The sequence below is a fragment of the Dermacentor albipictus genome, chromosome 5 (assembly GCF_038994185.2).
Source record: "Dermacentor albipictus isolate Rhodes 1998 colony chromosome 5, USDA_Dalb.pri_finalv2, whole genome shotgun sequence".
Taxonomy (NCBI): domain Eukaryota; kingdom Metazoa; phylum Arthropoda; class Arachnida; order Ixodida; family Ixodidae; genus Dermacentor; species Dermacentor albipictus.
In genome coordinates, this window is record NC_091825.1 from 63,131,371 (window position 1) to 63,150,440 (window position 19,070).

Genomic DNA, 19,070 nt, shown 5'->3' on the forward strand with positions numbered 1-19,070 from the left:
TGATTATTCTTTTGTTGGGGGGGGGCGTACTCAGCAATTTCTTACACCACGTCGGAGTAAAATACTTTCACCTCCACGCTGCGCGACTTACTCGTTATTGAGACTTTCTTTGCTAACTTAAAATTATAATTCCTACTTAAGTCACGAACAGAGTGCTGGATTCATACCATAAATCATGGTCAGTTCCTTTCCACCAAGGTCTCACAACACATTCTGGCCAATTGTAAGTCCCGTTCAGTTTTTGAGTTAGACCTCTTGTCGTGGTGCGCCATTTTTACAGTGGGGACGCGTACACCATTCAAAAATTCCGACACCTTTTGGAAGGTCAAATGTTTCATGTTCTAACGGACCACAAGCCTCTTGTCTGCATGTTTCGAACCAATTCCTCAAAGCCCGTCGCTCGGGAACTTCATCACTTGGCCTACGCGTCCGAATTTACCACTGACATACGGTACATTAAGTATCCACACAATGAGGCTGCTGACAGACTCGCCTGCATAGCTGTCACCATCTTCACTGCGCAAGCCATAGACTGGGAGAGCTTCGTGACGGCGCAGCTTGAAGACGCCGAGTAGCAGGCGCTACGTAATGACTCCCGTTCTCTACGACTGCAGCTGTTACCTCATCCGTGCGCATCAAGTATGATTTTGATATGACACATCAGCGAGCCTTCCTCGGCGTTTCGTACCGGTAGCCTACAGCCGTGCTCTGTTTCACGCTTCACACAACATCTGCTACCCTGGTATCCGAACAACGCAGCGCCTCGAAGTGGAGCGCTACGTCTGCCCTCACATGAACACCGACATACGCAACTGGACCCGTTCTTGCATGCCTTGCCAATACACCAAAGTGATGCGTCACAGTAGGTTCCTGATTCATCCTTTCCTGACTCTCTGCTGGAGCTTCGACCACGTGCACATCGACGTGGTTGGACCACTTTTTTCCTCACGTGGTTGCAGCTATCTGCTTGCGATCGTGGACCCCTTTACGCGTTGGCATGAGGCAGTGGCCATGCCAAACATCCCTCCGAATCTGTTGCCCAAGCCTTTGTGTCCACCTGGGTCTCATGCTTCGCCTGTCCCGGGACTTTCACGATAGATCGTGGACGGTAGTTTGAATCCACCCTATTTACGATCTTCACTCATCTTCTCGGCAGAGGCCACTGCCTCCCCTCCCCCACTGCACCAATGGCATGGCCGAGTGACGGCATCACCAGCTGAAGACTGTCCTTACGCACACTTCGACCGCGAACAATGGGTTTACCATATTGTCACGTGGTGGTGACGTTAAGAACACAGTAGCAATACTGTGATAGACAAAACTAACTTTTATTGGGCGAACCTGTGCACACAAAACAGGCTACACTTATAGCACAACGATAGCGGCGAACACGGTCGGCGATCGTCGAAAATCTGATCAGCGGGTCAAGCGCGTCGGCTTTTATAGAGCAGTCATCGAATGTTCCAGACTAATCGTTCGGACCCGTGTGCCTTCCACAAAGTTCTACACCATTCGCGTTACGCGATGAAATCAGATAACACAAGGTTCGGCGACAACATACAGCCGGGTAGAAGCATCGATAACTTTCCAGAAACATCGGATACATTCAGGCGCGTCCCTCGCTGTGCGATTACAGTTGTTAAGCGGCGAAACGTGGTCGCCCGATAAAGATAAGTACACGTGTCAATACCCCCCTCTCAAAAAGCATCGACCCGATGCTGCAAACAAACGAAGGTAATAAACAAAAGCACTCGTAGCGAAGAAAAGAACAAAAATGAAGAAGTTCGTCAGGGTCCGTAAAAGGGTTTAAGGCGCACCACGTGGACCACTTCAGATCGTGCGCGGCGCCGCTGTGAATGCGAAATGCCGTCTGGCACGACCTCATAGTCCAGAGCGCCAATACGTCGGATGACCTTGTAGTGTCCGAAATAGCGTCGGAGTAGTTTCTCACTGAGTCCTCGTCGGCGTATCGGGGTCCAGACCCAAACACGGTCGCCAGGCTGGTACTCGACAAAGCGTCGTCGGAGGTTGTAGTGTCGGCTGTCGGTCCTCTGTTGGTTCTTGATCCGTAGGCGGGCGAGCTGTCGGGCTTCAACAGGCTACACTTATAGCACAACGATAGCGGCGAACACGGTCGGCGATCGTCGAAAATCTGATCAGCGGGTCAAGCGCGTCGGCTTTTATAGAGCAGTCGTCGAATGTTCCAGACTAATCGTTCGGACCCGTGTGCCTTCCACAAAGTTCTACACCATTCGCGTTACGCGATGAAATCAGATAACACAAGGTTCGGCGACAACAGACAGCCGGGTAGAAGCATCGATAACTTTCCAGAAACATCGGATACATTCAGGCGCGTCCCTCGCTGTGCGATTACAGTTGTTAAGCGGCGAAACGTGGTCGCCCGATAAAGATAAGTACACGTGTCAATATCGTGTTATCGATGCTTCTACCCGGCTGTCTGTTGTCGCCGAACCTTGTGTTATCTGATTTCATCGCGTAACGCGAATGGTGTTGAACTTTGTGGAAGGCACACGGGTCCGAACGATTAGTCTGGAACATTCGACGACTGCTCTATAAAAGCCGACGCGCTTGACCCGCTGATCAGATTTTCGACGATCGCCGACCGTGTTCGCCGCTATCGTTGTGCTATAAGTGTAGCCTGTTGAAGACGGCGGCTTGCTCGATGCTCCGGGACTTCGTTGGTGTTCTCTCAGCGGTCCGGGCTTGGATCACGGCTTGTCGGGGGCGTCCGGTACATGGACCAAAAACACCTCCACCAGATGTCACGTGGTGGTGACGTTAAGAACACAGTAGCAATACTGTGATAGACAAGACTAACTTTTATTGGGCGAACCTGTGCCCACAAAACAGGCCACACTTATAGCACAACGATAGCGGCGAACACGGTCGGCGATCGTCGAAAATCTGATCAGCGGGTCAAGCGCGTCGGCTTTTATAGAGCAGTCGTCGAATGTTCCAGACTAATCGTTCGGACCCGTGTGCCTTCCACAATGTTCTACACCATTCGCGATACGCGATGAAATCAGATAACACAAGGTTCGGCGACAACAGACAGCCGGGTAGAAGCATCGATAACTTTCGAGAAACATCGGATACATTCAGGCGCGTCCCTCGCTGTGCGATTACAATTGTTAAGCGGCGAAACGTGGTCGCCCGATAAAGATAAGTACACGTGTCAATATTCTCCAGGCAGTGCTTTATCCGCAAATGGTGTGGCAATGAACTAGGCGGCTCGGTGGTCGAACTCCTTTTCAGTGCGCCCTTGCGGGCTCCTAGTTACTTCTTTTCCTCGAAGGACGCATCACCCCTGCCACAGCACTACATTTGGCTCCTCCGGGGCTGCGCGAAAGTTCTAAGCACTGTACTTCCTCGCATGTCAGACCGCAACATCTTTGTGCATACTGGCCTCCCATCTGACACTCACGTTTTTCTCCGGCGCGAGGCCCTCAAAGCACCTTTGGTGCATGCTTACGACGATCCGCTTCAGGTTTTTCTATAAACAGCGAAATCGGCAAATGATTCTTCAGAATGGTGGTGAAAAATCGCCAGTCTGGATGGTGTAAAACTGACCTATCTAGATACCTCTTACCTTACCTGTGATCCTCTATGTCACAATAGTTACTTCCCCATGTACCTGAGATCACCTCGTCCCCGTGTCCGTTTCGACAACCCGTCAAGGAGGGACGCCTTGTAGCGCTCTCTTCCCACAGTTTAGGGAAGCTTGCAGAATCGGTAAGCCTAAAAGAAAGAAGATAGTCAAGATACGCAGTTTGTGGCTTACGCATGATCACTAGACAGATGGCAGTTAGGTCAAGGTAAACATACCTGGTAGCGGGACTTCGGCATATGCCCATACGTTCAAAACACGGCGTTTTATGAGTTGTTCATGGGGCTTAGCTCCATCTGTGTGACGAGGGGACACTTCCTGCGGAAGAAAAAATAATGTGAAGTCATATCCGTTGAAAACTGAAATGACCTAATTTTGGTCTCAAAAGCGCGAAATTTGTTTTGATGGCCTTCCATTGGAGCGGTATTTTCAAGTTCCCCGAAACTCGACCCGACGGGCGTTTTAAGCTTTCGGTGCGGCAAACGATGCAGCGATAAATCAGCCGTACGCGTGTCGAAATTGCACCCTCGCACAGAACATACTTTCTTTGGAGGCCGACTAAAGCTTCCAGTGCAGAGTGTTGGTCGCATCGTCGAACACCAAGCCCGTCGGGCCACGCAGCCGCACGAAAACAGCTAAGCAATTATCTGGCGGTCAAACTCATTACGTTCAACTGCACAGGTTAACAAAAGATGAAACCACCCGCGCCACCAAATTAAGACAAACGTTGACAAGCAAATAAACACAACGTGTAACGGAGGCCTATTTTTCCAGGTAAACATTAGGAGCGTGCCTTTCTGCACACTTCAAGAGCTGCATTGCATTGCATTGTGAATGACAGTGGCGTCGACGTCCCCCTGCCTTTTATGGTCTCTGAAGGAGAGCCATTTATTGATAATGCTACAGTAAATTAGAGTTGTATTTCCTTCCATCGCCACGCGTATCGAAAACTGATTAGTGATTTAATTTTCATTGAATGAGTGAAACGGTGGCTCGTATTTTAAAAAATTATTTCTCAATGTTTGTTCCCTCCTCACATAGTCGCACTTCAATCGCTGCTCCCATCACCACACTTGCTGATGTCGTTGGCAATGGCTTCTGAGCCGATTTTTGCCCGAAGCTTCGCGACCTATTTGGATCGACATTGGTTAGGTTTTGCAGTTAGACGTATGATCCTGGTGTGTCGTTCCTACACTTCATTAATCCAATTCTGCTGCTCAGCGAACTCAACTTACCTTTGCGTGTTTTAGACGCTCATGGGGACGTCACTGTTCTGGAATTGCGCTTTTGTCAAACATTGGAAGCATATTAAACAAACAGATTTACACACATGTACCATCATGAGAAACGTAGTTTTATCTTAGAAGCCATTGGGTCACAAAGCGCTGCAATGTTCTACCGCACCTAAAGCCGTTTTTAAAGGCTAGACTACACAATGTTTGCCACTTGCACGCTTATGTTCTCTTACTGTTACTGTCCAACCGCGTAAATCAATAATACATTCATTTGTTCAAAGTTTCGTTGCAATCGTATCACTTTCGGATTACTATCGTACGGAGTTGGATCACCTTGTTCTTGTTGTTCTTTTCATTACTCTATGGTGCATCTACCAGCCGTGGTTGCTCAGTGGCTATGGTGTTGGGCTGCTGAGCATGAGGTCGCGGCATCGAATCCCGGCCATGGCGGCCGCATTTCGACAGGGGCGAAAACACTTTCAAAAGGCGAAGCGCCAATAGTGACGACACACAAGAAGGAATACAGACAGGAAGCGCCTTGTCCTGTCTGTATTCCTTCTTGTGTGTCGTCACTATTGGCGCTTCACCTTTTGAAAGCTATGCACCAACTAGCCCCACAACATGTTTTACTGCGAAAACACACGTGATGGTCAAAATTTCCGGAGTCCTCCACTACGGCGTGCCTCATAAACAAAAAGTTGTTTTGGCACGTAAAACACCATAATTCAATTCTTTTTTTCTATGGTGCATCTCGTTTTTTAACGCTCGCGGTTACCGTAATGACGTTAGAAAGAGTGGGGAAGCAACATCCAAAGAAGCCCGAGAAAACTGATAAAATTAGAGAAAACATTTGCAGCTCACGCCTCCGTAAGCTGACACAGTAATATTGTTCAACCTAATGATGTCTATGTACTGCTGTAGAGAATACAACCTTGCACTTCGATTCTTCAAATCTCCAGGATACCAGTTCACGACACCGCCATTAATCTGCGTGTACGGCAGCGGCTTCAACAATACCCTCGAGTTTCCCGAGGAAGGCTTGTGCGACCTCACCGTGTTCGATTCGCTGTACAAGGACCACCGGAACCCGTGGCCAAAGCCCGACAACGACCTTCTGCACTTCCTTAGCGGAGCTAGAACGCACAGGAAGTCGCAGTTTGGTCTCTCGTTCGATTTCAAGTGAGTATCGCCAACTTAATTGCGCGATAGAAGATAGCTTTATGAAGAGTGCAGTGACTGGCGTGTTGTGCTTGAATGCTCCGACAAAACTTTTACTTAGACCTCGTCTTCTCGTGTTCCAGCATCGTAGGGTGTTGTAGTTAGCATTTTATTGGTTCTGATATCGCGTTTAGTATGCTTGTATAATCAGGGGAATACAGACAATACAGCGAGCGCTGCAAAAGTTGGTACAGAAGCTGCGGTCTGGTGTTCCATTACATACAATGTGTCTGCGCTGCAAGTATTTGCTGGTTCTGTGTGGAGAAATCGTAATGATGAAGATGATATTCATTGGGTGCCCATTAAGAAGCCATAGGCACCTAACTTAACCTGGAGACTCCCTCCCCCCTCCCTTCCCCTACGGTGTGCCTCATAATCACATTGGTTATTGGCTAATTGTTATTTTGGCGCGTAAAGCCCCAGTTTTTTATTTAATTTTGTGTTTTTGAGTTCGCGTTCTAGTGTGTGCTTGTGTGAGCCTGTGTAGAAGACACGCACTGCTCAGCCCGGAAAAGCAGATTTACAATATGCCATACAGTCTCAATAAGATGATGTCATATGGTTGTGGGAGCACTGCGTACTAAGATAAAACTTACGACAAAATAAAATGGGAAAGGTTGCCAGCTATTCAAGCAAAAAAATTCGCCCATTACCGAAACTGAGTCCTCTGCGATGACTTGGCAGCTGGATGTGGCCGTCTACTTCCTGTTATTTGCTAGCTAAGTGCAAGTTTAGGTGATATATATAATATACGTTTGCGTTTACGCGTACGAGAAGAAAGGGAACGGAGGGGCCCGATTTTTGCTATCATATCATAAAAGCCAATAAACGAGGACACCAAGGACAACATAGGCGAAATCACTTGTACTTACTAATATTTGTTTTTAATGCGAGGGTAAATGCCTCAGGGCATACAGGGGTCTGGGATGGGGTGAATAAGTCTGATTAAATGAATGAAAAAAGATTTGCTTATCTAATGAAGTCCAAGAGGGATCGATAATGTGGTCCCTGCGTCCAAGCAGTGTAATCGCTTGAAATTATGCGGCGAGAGTCCCGCTGCTTCAAGGTGCCGGAGCCTCGTCGGTTTCAGTGCAGGGCAAACCCACAGCAGGTGGTGGATGTCATGATAAATTAATGGAAAATAAAGTGAAAGAACAAACTGACCGTAGGTAGGATACGGAACCATGTCTTCACATTACGCGAGCGATGCCCTTACGAATTGAGCTTCCGCGGCGGCGTTTTCCCGTCCCCTTTCTAGGGCATTTATGCTTTACTACTAGAACTAACCCTGGGAGTGTTAGGCAGCGTCGCCATTCACAGAGTTGGCTGCGGTTGTGGAACATCCTTTCTGGTGCAGGCGTTACGTGTTCGTGATTTGGGTGATGGCTAGTGGTCAATAAACCGACACATGGTACTAAAGGGCATGAATGTTACCAGATTCAAGACGCTCGTAGTGTAATGAAGGAGAAGAAAGGGAACCGTGGAGCCCGATTTTTATCAATCATATCAGAAGCTAACGAGCAGCTACCAAGGACAACATAGAGGAAATTACTTGTACTTACTGACCAAATTTAAAAAATGATAACCTAATGCAAATTAACACACACACACACACACACACACACATATATATATATATATATATATATATATATAAATATATAGTGTAATGAGGAAGAAGAGCACAAGAACAAGGCCAGCCAGATCGTCTCCTCCATGCCTGCTGTGCAACCAGTGGGCCAGCCGGATCGCCAGAGTGCTTAGGACGAGTGTGAGCCGTTCGGGGAACCAACTGTTCCTGCTATGCGTCACCTGCCTTCTCGGCTACGAGCAGACGTTACCATCGGAACTGTTCAGTACTCCCATTACAATTGGTGGAAGTGCGGGGTATTCGAGAACATCTACACCCTGGAACTCCGGTGTCGGACTCTGCCTCCTGTCATGCCTGACTCTCCCCAGCCGACGTCGCCGCCACCCGCCATTGCCTGCTCTGGCGCTGTACCACAACGCCATCCAGCGGTTTTCAGCGGTACGGATGAACAGGACGTTAATGACTGGTTGTCTACCTACGACCGGGTGAGCTTGCCCAATCTACGGCTCGATACCGCCAAGTTAAATGCCATCATGTTCTACCTTGCGGGAGTGGCTCACCTGTGGTTTAAAAACCACGAAGCCGACTTTCAGTCCTGGTCCGCGTTCAAGGCCAGTTTCGCTGAAGTTTTCCGTCAACCCGCCGTCCACAAGTTGCGCGCCGAGCAGCGGTTACGAGAGCGAGCGCAACAACCCGGTGAAAGATTCACCTGTTATCTCGAAGAGGTTCTCGACCTATGCAAAAGTGTGGATGCTTCTATGCCTGAAAATGACAAATTGAAGCACATTTTGAAGGCCATCGCCGATGACATTTTCCAAATGTTGATCGCCAAGAGTCCACGCAGCGTAGCAGAGCTCATAAACTTGTGCCAAAGCTACAACGAGTTGAGGAGACAGCGCGAGTTGACCAGGCGCCCATCAGTGGCTGACGAGGCTCTCTCTTCCATGACAGCCTTCTCTGATCGCTCCCCCTTGCTCACACAAATCCAAGCTTTCGTGCGGGAGGAAGTTGCACGTCAGCTTTCTCTGCTACCCTTCGCTGAGCGACCCCAACAGCAAAAACTGCGACAGCCTCCTACACAGCTCGCTCCTACGCTTCGGCGGGTTATTGAAGATTAAGTTGCTGAGGCTCTACCAATGCAGCATCAGCAGTACCCTGTCGCCGCGCCACTTACTTACGCAACCGTCGCCGCGCAGCCTCCTCGCCAACCTCTCGTTCCGCAACAACCTCGGCCGCTACCACCCGTTCGTCATCCCGTCCATCGACCTGCTCCTGCCTTTACTAATCCTTGGCGCACGCAAGACAACAGGCCGATGTGTTATGCCTGCGGTATTCCCGGCCATGCTGCACGACTCTGCCGCCGCCGTATGCTGCACTCTGATGAGTTTGTGCAGTCGCCTCTACGCCGGCGTGCAGCCTGTCCACAACACTTATATTAGTCGGCAGTCGAACAGGCCACCAGCCGAGCGCCCGGTCCTTACACGTCGTTAACCTTCACCGCGTCGCCGCTCGTTGTCCCCCACGCGTATAATATATATATATATATATATATATATATATATATATATATATATATATATATATATGCGAGGGTGGGTGTATATGTATGCGCGCGCAAGGTTAACTACGCGGTTTAATTACAGAGAACTAAAATTGTTACTGCCAATGCAGTGAAAAAACAATCTTCAATGCAAATTGATTTATTGTACTGAAAGGTCATACAAGTGCGCGCGCATTTTCTTTTTCTTCGTGCTGCAGAAATTGGCGGAACTTATCCGAAGAATTGTCGAACGGTAATCCCGTCGAGAACATTGACGACTACTGGTTCGATCGCATCTACCACTACGGCATGGTTGACATCTCTCCCTACGGCGACACAGAGGTCGAAGTAGCAAGGACTGTGGCGCTATTCGAGGTGAGCCAGTTACCATGATTATGACCACGCGATATCAAATATTTCGTGACTGGCTTGGGCCAAAGGTTTGGCGCTCTGCACACTAGACACGACATCTAGTCATATCCCCTTCTCCCCCGTGATACTGTGCTAGCAATTACGTGGGCACGCGAGCTGCGATCACGCCATTGGCGCCGCCGCCGTGCTGTCCCGGCATTGACGGTGAAAGCGCGGCTCGCGCATGTAGGGCTAAAATCTATCCAGAGACGTGAGAGACGCGCCATGCGGGCCTCAATTAGGTTGTCGTTTGCCCTATACCGCCTTGGTTTGCCTGCGTTCATTCGCTTACCTATTGACTGGGGAAGGCGGGCGGGAAGGGTGGTTGTTTCCCCACATCGTTCCATGCCAGGCATACCTGCCAGAAAGAAATTCCAAGGGAGGGGATGGGTGGGGGGGGGGGGGGTTGTGAGCCCATGCCTCCTTCTATCGCGGCTATTCTAGGCAATGGAAGCCTCAACGCAGCAGTGAACGACATCCAACATTAAGACTTTATTGTTGCACATGTATTTCGTTGTTATTATGTATGTACCACTCACTTCTGTAATGACTTGAGGCATGGAAAGCATTTAAGTAAATGAATAGCTGTGAGGCTGGTGTTTATGCTGCACAGAAGGACTTGCCTTACGTGCTGCATGTGCCGCCACCAACATGCCACCCCTACCTTTTCTTAGAATACCGTCTTAGAAGCTGCCACACAATGCTAAACTTTGCTATCGATTTCCTTGGTTCACCATTCGGGCAAAACGACCTTTTCTTTCTCTGACGGAAATTTGCGCATAATGATGCTTGAGTGGGACCTTGGAGGAAAGAAAGGAAATAGGAGAGGCCCTGACGTCTTGTTTTTGAAGCCAGAAGACCAGCCATGTTGGCGTGCCATCTCCCTTTGCGCCTACACTTAGCTCGCTCGGGAAAATAGGCGCGGACTTTGAGTTTGCATTGCTACGAGCCGCCGGAATTGTGTGCGGCTGACGCGCGTCATAACAAAGCCTACGAAACGTTTTTAACAGTTTTAGTGAAGCAGATGCGCTCCTGTGTTTTTCCGTGGCACGTGGAAGAAGACGACGAAGACATGCGCAGTAATTGCTTGAGTCTCCCTGTTGGTGGCTGATACTCACACTCACAGACCTAAAATACAACTTCTAAGCTTACACACCTCACTCCAAAGTCAGCTTGTCTTGCGAACCGTATGTGTCACGAAAAAGACAAGGACCGAAAAATCGTATCTCACTTTGCAGAGGCCGAGAACAGCAGCGAGGCCTTCAGGGGCGCGGTTGCTGTGGCAACGTTGACGTTTGGTCCACCAGTCCCAGTTCTAGTTTGCTAAAAACACCATGTGACTTCCGCCACAAACACTGCAACTGATTCAGGCGACCCGGGTCCTCTCCCACGTTTTCCTTCGTCCATGAGTGGGACTCTGCCGCTCCGCCACTGCGTAGCCTCATCTTTAATGTTCAAATACCATCGCAATGGTGCTAGCAGTGATAGATACGGCTATGTGCGGCCAAAAGGTGAACTCTGTTGATTTACAGCGGAAAAAGAATACGCCGGATATGATACTCTGGACAGTGCCAAATTCCACCATGTTTGCGTTATGAGTCATAGGCCCCTCACAGCCTTCTGAGCCAATCACAAAAGACAAGATGGCTGATTCAACGGTATGGCGGAGTTTGATAGTGTCCGGAAGCGTACCCCATAATAGAACAAGCGAAATCCAGTTCATCTTATCTACAAGCTTGATCTCAATTCGGCAATCAGTGTTTTTTTAATAAGGACCCCACTAATCAAATCAGTTCGGCAACGGCCCTACCCAGCACCAGTGGGCTTTACTTTTTGTACTTGGAATTTTAAGTAGGCTATTTCCTATTTCTGAATGTGCTGCAGCGGGCTGAACGCAAATTATTGTTAAGTTTGTAAAATTCGTGAAGGACTTCTGTGAACACTGTAGCCTCTGCACAAATTGTTATCATGGCCCCTCTTTGGAGCACCTTCGGCCTAGTTGAACTGCTTAAACTGCTTTTTATGCACCTTGTGCGAAAGAAAAAAATAACAGAAGAAGCGTTTCTCAACAGGTTGCTTGAATAATGTATGAAAGTATTCGTAGGCTCATAAATGGGAAAGCTGTAGGGTGATTGATGAGTGATACGCGATACGTTAACGCAATGGGGTGTGCCTTCTGCGCAGACGCTGTACAAGCTGCTGGAGAAGAAGTCGTACGAAAGCGGACTCGGCCAGCACACGCTCATTTTCTTCGGATTCTCACCGCTTAATCAGAAGTGGATCTCTTTCGTGCCGTCACTCTTCGCGTAAGCTATGCCTCGAATGTACCACGGTTTCTTAAAATTCCTCCGAGGTTATTGCAATACACTGACCACTCGTAGAAGTTAACTGAAACTCCCTTTGCGCGGAGAAACATAATTTGCATTTGTGGCACCTTTGTTTTATTGCTTCTTTCTGTCTGTATGTCATGACTATTAATGCAGGATCGCATTGAAGTCGATTGAGCCGCATGACGTGACTTAAAATTCAATGGGTGACAGTGAGCCAATGCTAGCTTAATTGAAGTAGCTGGAACAAATCTATGCACCAACGCATGTATGTGGCACTCTAAGTGAAGCAAAACTTATGCGTATGGTGTCCTTAATAAATGCTTTACAACTTTTTAAATTCAATGCTATACAAATGCCTTTATTTTCATCCTATATGCAACATGTGATCTCGCTCAGTGTTTATCTATATGCACCGGACAAATGACAACTCTAATCCCACACGTATTTACGCTTATACTGTTGAGAACCAATGCCGAAGCTATGACGCATTCACATCGCCAGAAGTAGACGCAGTGATGACACGAGGACAAATGCGACCTATGATGTTTGTCGTTTGGGACCAAACTGAGGAGAGGTGTCACAGAACATCTCTGAATACGCCTAATAATTCTGCGCCACTTGGGTCCCAGTGGCACATATTCATGCCGGATGATCTGCCAAGAATATGGACATGGCCAGTGGCCCATGAACACTCTAAGAAAAGTTTACACCCTTGGAGTCGTATCTTGCCACAAAATAAACCTCATCTGTCTTGTCCCGTTTGCTTTCTTTAAGGCTGCGAGCCCGGTACTTCCCAGTAACGAACGGCATGTGCGTTATCAGCATAAGATAGCATTCCCGGCAGGAAAGTAGTGGGCGCGGCGTTTTCAAGAAAGGAAGCGCAAGCAAGGCAGATGACGATTATCGTTTTGTGGCAGATAAGCACCCCAAAGGGGTCCAAACTTTTTTTAGAGTGAACGCCTCGTCGAGATATAAGAAATTTGAAAAATCAAGGAAGCAATTTAATATCATCTGCTATTTCTTTAAGAGGTCTGCTTGGCTTAGGTATAACCATGAACCGACAGTAAATGTACCAGTTCACCGAAGATCGTGATTGGTCATTTTATTAAAAACATAGATGCGCTCACTGGCACTTTGTTGCGAAAAATTCAGTGTACAAGCAACATCCACCAGTCCTCAGTGAACACTCTTGCGTAAAAAAAATGCTTTACAAATTATTAAGTGCTCCATAATACGTGTATTCGCATTGCTTCTTCATTTCTGTGGCTTTCAGCTGTTTTTCGCCAGTGTATGCACTCTTCAAAGCATTCCGTAGGATGCTTATACCAGTGTTGGTGCTGAAATACTTGCAATAGTAAATTAGCTACATTTTTTTTCGCTACAAGCTGTGCAGCATTTGTCCCCCCCCCCCCCCCCCCCAATGCTGTTACGGCTACTGTATTCTATAGTGTTATTCCGCCTATTCACAATGAGAATTTCCCGTGTATAGGCCCACACTCTCTGTGCCTACTTGTTTGCCTTCTCCACTATTTACCGAATCGATTAGCACTCCACAAGCATCTGCGGTGGTGGTGGTGATCATTACAACGATGATGAGGATGAAGCTGATGATGATGGCTAGAAGCATTGCTTTTTAAGCGGGGCGGCATCACTTAGCTTGCATGAGCTATTGCGGCAACTATCGCAGTATGGAGTTTCGCCTCTCTCTCCTATATCTTCGCTTTCTTTATTCTTTCTCTCTCTATGTAGTGTGAAGTTGCGTATGCCTCTAATTTGCATATTGCTCTAGTTACTCCAATTCTATCAATATCTTCCCCCTTTATTTAAAAAATGCTCTAATAGTTTCTTAATCATATCGACTGCGGACCACTTGACCCTTACGTAAGTTCTATAGTCCAGCGTTTTCGGAAAGTAGACGATGCCTGCTGTCCTGGCTGTGTGATCACATTGGCATTGCATTACGATGGAATGTCCCTTTTACTGAGCCGAGTAGTTAGTAGTGAATGCGGAACTTCGGCTTAACTTCACGCTTCGTGTTACCCAGTATTTTTTTTTCTTTTTCTCTTTCAGGATTGAGTCTATGAGGAACAAATCAAATGTTTGCCCGTCGCACGCTATATAAAATGTTCAATCCAAATGTGTTCGTCTATTGTAATTTCTTTTGCAGGACATTCAGGCCTCACGTGTTCGTGATTCGAGGACATTACTCGCTCGTCAATCATAACGCACCAGACTGCAGGATAGTGGCGCCCACATTTCAGAGTCGAACGGCGGGGACTTACTTTTCGCTGGTGAGTAATTCATTTAGAGGCTAAATTCTGGGTTTTCACGTGTTTAAAACATGGTCTCATTTTGAGGCATGCTGTAGGGAGGGGAGAGGAGGAGGAGGAGGGGGGACTTCGAACTAATATTTACATCCTGGGGTTCTTCAACGTGCACCTAAATTCAAGCCTGCGAGCGTTATTTTGCATTTCGCCTCCAATCACAATTCGACCGGCTCTTCCGGGTTCGAATCCGTTTTCTTCAGCTCAGCAACACAACGCCATAGTCATTAAGCTACCGCGGCGGATGTTGGTAAGTCACTCGGACACTTAAAATCTTCCTTGCACGCTATATATCCGTGCTATCAGCGCATGTCTTTTCAACAGGATATTGATGCCGAGGTGTCAGACGTACACTGATATTTGACCGATGGCCGGTCAAATTGTTAAGATAATAGAAACGTTGCCGGGAACAGTTTCAAGAAAAGAAGAAAAAACATAGAGGAAGCGCGATCCCCTTTTTTGCAGTTTCATTTTGAAACTGCCTTCTTATCAAGCCTTTAGATATATCGTGTCCGCACCTTGCTACTTCATTATACTGTACCACGTCATAATATACTATACTATTCTATACTATACTATACTATACTATACTATACTATAGCAATACACATCGCTCAAGTTTCGAGCTCTTTGGGCTTGTTTTGCAGACAAAGCGAGTTCAAGGCGATGTATGGTTCCTTGCATCTCGGTATATTGCCTCTTCAGTGAGGTAAATCTATTTATTTGATGCCTTCTACTGCACGTGGGACACCGAAAAAGTCGTCAAATCGAAACTCGGAACGAAAAAGACGCATAACATTTTTACTAATCTAAAACTCGAGAAATAGGTGTACAACTCTTGACTATTTTATTATTAGGCTACGTCATCATATCTAGCGCTATTGTTACCCGAGGTCCGCAAATGTTGCTCTGTCTGATGACGTCACCATAATGTCCATGACTACATGCCCCGCTCTTCGAGACCAATATTAGTATCAGTTTATTATATCTTGTTAGTGTTTCTCAACATTTGCGTGCATGCAATGTATCAAGCTTTTACGAGCGAGAATCATGTGATGAAATTTCCACAATTTCGAAAATGCGTGTGAATACTCATTGAAAAATCGGCTCTGTACCAAATCTTTCGGTTTGGATCAAGAAAGCTGCCACGACAATCTGTGTATATACAAATTCTTGGAAAATGAGAAATGTTATTGTCCGAAAGAATGGACGCATAAACACATTAAAAGTTAGAAGCATCAAAGAGCCTCGGATAGAGCAACTACAAGGGGGCTATTCTCTACGTCCTCTTTAAAAAAAAAAGCCGTTACTGATCGCTTGAGGCCATAGAAAATATTGGCTGCATATGCTTATATAAGCGTATCAGATGTTAAGCTTTCGCAGGTTAATTTCAGGTGCAACTGACGGTGCTTTCATTAAATTACATGTAAAGTTTAGGAAACACGTCAGCGGCTACTCACCGAAGTGTATTTTTTTCCTGTATACATCCACGATAAGCCCTTTCGCATTGCTTGCATGCTGCCAGTATAGGTCGACATAATAAGCTAATACTCACTCATATTCACCCACATTTTCGTACGCTATGTACTCGTTTGCACTCACACTCGTTCCCACCCATGCTCAGCAACACTCGCTTGCGTTCATAGTCACTTCGCTTTACAGTTACCAGCTTTACACTTAGGTCATGCCCGCGTCAACTCCCACTCACCGGCAATCACCCAAATCTATTATTACGTCCGCTCCTAGCCACTGGCGTTCACTCCCTTTCATACTCATGTCCCATCACACCCTCCGTTACTCATTAACGCTCTATCTAACGCGTTTTGGAGTTGAGAGTACGAGTTAGCGCGCTCGTGAGTGAGCATGTCGACTTGTGGTTGCAATTGTCGTGAACCGAAGAGCTTACCACACGTACCTTTGACGACGGATATCTAAAAACATGCCCATGCCAGTCCTATTTCTAGAACATGTATCATCGACGTTCTCATCAGTCATGGTGCAGACGTTTGTGTACACGACTTGATTTCTGCCAGTGTTATTGACGGCTGGCATGGAAAAATAAACCTCCGACTTTGCGCCGCGAGTAAATTAAGCACCCTGCAGGCTCACTTCCAGTTCAGCGCGCTGAGGAGTACTACTCACGGACACTTTAATGAAGACACAATCTTAACCGACGGCGTGTTCGACTGGCTGTATTCTGTTCGCAATGTGGAAAGAATTGTATTTTTTTTTCTAGAGATACTTGCAGTTCATAAATAACTTGTTCATGTGTGTGAGCCGGTAAATTAGGTGTCTCACTAAAAAAACGCGACATGATTGACTTTAGGCGAAATTGGTATTAGTTTGTGCTGCAATTATGAGGACTCGCTAGAAAGTGCAGAAGCACTCATCCTGTCACCTTATATTTTTTATGAAGACTGCAGCGCATTAAAATAAAATTGCGCAAATTTCAATGGAAATAGGGAAATTCATTGATTGAGTCGGCTACGAAATTTAGAGAATAAGGAACTTCAAATATTGATTTGTATGTCAAGTGTTTTCTCATTGCCAATCAACATAAGATACTATAAAGTATTCGTGGAAACCGTCTAATAATGAAATATGGCTTATTTACATTATTTCTTACATGTACGTAACGCCGTTCTCAACTGGAGGTCTGGTCAAATAAGGATGTCTAACCCAACCACATGTTCCATCACTCCTCGTCGTTGAATGAACTTTCCACATCCTCGGAACCCCGTTCTCAACAAGGGCCGTTGGTCCGTCCCACATATGCAATTGCCAATGAGAGTTAAATGTTTGGTAAGCCACAGCCCAAAGCAATGGGCTTACTCTTAAAATTACATGTACTGCAATACAAAGCTGTTTCCTTCTTTCATGAGCTATGTTTCGCTTTCCTATTCCCACATAGTTAGTGACGGCCTGAGCGAAAAGCGCTAGGCACGCACAATTTATTGCCAGGCCAAGCGAAACCTCGGCGGCGTCGCTAGCCAGCAGAGGACTCGGGAGTCGGTGCCACAACCGCAGTCCCGCTCAAGGTTTGCCTGCATTGAAAAATTACGACCGTCGGCAGCATGCGAACTCGGTGTTTACAAAATGACGTTGCCCGAATGTATTCTGCGCATGCGTGCCGCGCTTCTGTGGCGCGCACTGACTAGTTCGTCACTCGACACCACGCTGGCGTTCTGGCACCTCAAAAACACAAACGGTTGCCACCCGAAGGCGTAGGCGAGTAGACCTCCGCTCGTATACATAAGACGTGGTCAATATTGCTTGACACCCTCCATGGTTGCTCAGTGGCTATGGTGTTGGGCTGCTGAGCACGAGTTCGCAGGATGGAATCCCGCCACGGCGGCCCCATTTCGATGGGGGTGAAATACGAATACACCCGTGTACGTAGATTTAGTTGCACGTTAAAGAACCCCAGGTGGTCAAAATTTCCGCAGGCCTCCAATACGGCGTGCATCGTAATCAGAAAATGGTTTTGGCACGTTAAACGCCATGATTTATTTAATATTGCTTGGCCATTCTAAGCCTCGGCGGCCTCTCTAGCCAGCAAATGACTCGGGAAGCGGGAGCTACAACACCACGTACAACATCCCCAATCAAGGCTTGTCTGGATTTACCAATTACGGCTGTCGGCGGAATCCGATCTCGGTGCTTTCAAGAATGCGTTTTCCCAATCCGTACGTCACCCCTAATGCATGCACAGTGACTCGTCACTTAACACCACGCGGGCCTTCCGACCCCTCAAAAACCACGAAGAAAGCCCAAGCGGTTGCCGCGCGGACGCGTAGAGGTGTGATGAACCCCTCCCTGCACGCATGACACGGGGGCAACTGGCGACACTGCGAAAGTATCTGAACCAGTCGCGCGGCATAACAAGACCCGCAGATGGCAGCGGCAAGCGCAAGCTCAGTTCGAACGTGTTGATTTCTCGGTGTTTTTTGAATCGAATACTTCGCTAAAAATAGCCAGTTTGTTAAGTCAGAAAGCCGTTCAAAACTACGCAGACCAAGTTTAGACAAGTGGCTGAACCGCATCGCTGGCGATTCCCGTAGTCAATAAAGCTCCAGAGCTACTTGCAGTCGTGTTTTTTTTTTTTAGAAAGCGTTATAAGGTATGCGTCTCGACGTTGTACACCCATGTGCATGCAGCACAACGCTCATGCGGCACTCAAGTTCGTGAACACCAGGGATCCCGGAGGTGCAACGTCGCTCTCGCTGTCTGTGAGCATGCAGGGACGTTGGAACAGGCCCAAGGCCTACCTGCAGCACGAGGCCAGCAAGTACGGATTCCTCGAGCCATGCATCAAGCTGCCCGCCGGTGTGCAGCAGTTTGGAAACGTCTACGAGGTATGAAAACGCACGACCAAAATTTCTGAACCAGCGCTGCTCGACGAACAACGGAGCTTTATTTTTATCTTCGGCCACTCAGTGTGCATCTATGACCCGGCTCTTTTTGAAAAAAATGGGCACCAAGAGAAGCGAAGCGCAGTCGAGGACGGCAGAAGATTAGGTTGTCTGACGAAATTAGGAAATTTGTTGGTGCTAGTTGGAATTGGTTGTCGCATGACCGGGGTTATTCGAGATCGCAGGGAGAGGCCTTCGTCCTGCAGTGGGCATAAAATAGGATGATGATGATGATGATGATTATGATCAATTTTATTTTAGGAGCGTGGGAGCGGGCCTGTAAATGTGACTATTTTCTCAACTGGACGCTGAAAAAAAATCTCAACCCGCCTAGGACTCTCTAACCCCAGTATAAGTGGAAATCTAGCGTTTTCCTCACTG

At 47.3% G+C, this 19,070-nt stretch overlaps 1 protein-coding gene across 1 annotated transcript in view; it reads left to right on the forward strand.

The window, feature by feature from the left end:
• LOC135911695 (uncharacterized) overlaps positions 1-19,070 on the forward strand; it is a 54,334-nt gene that overhangs the window by 21,764 nt on the left and 13,500 nt on the right. The window contains exons 5-9 of the mRNA XM_065444048.2: positions 5,823-6,042; positions 9,431-9,587; positions 11,808-11,929; positions 14,121-14,244; positions 18,435-18,632. Of these exons, the coding sequence (XP_065300120.2) occupies positions 5,823-6,042; positions 9,431-9,587; positions 11,808-11,929; positions 14,121-14,244; positions 18,435-18,632 (821 nt within the window). The remainder of the gene's footprint in view (positions 1-5,822; positions 6,043-9,430; positions 9,588-11,807; positions 11,930-14,120; positions 14,245-18,434; positions 18,633-19,070) is intronic.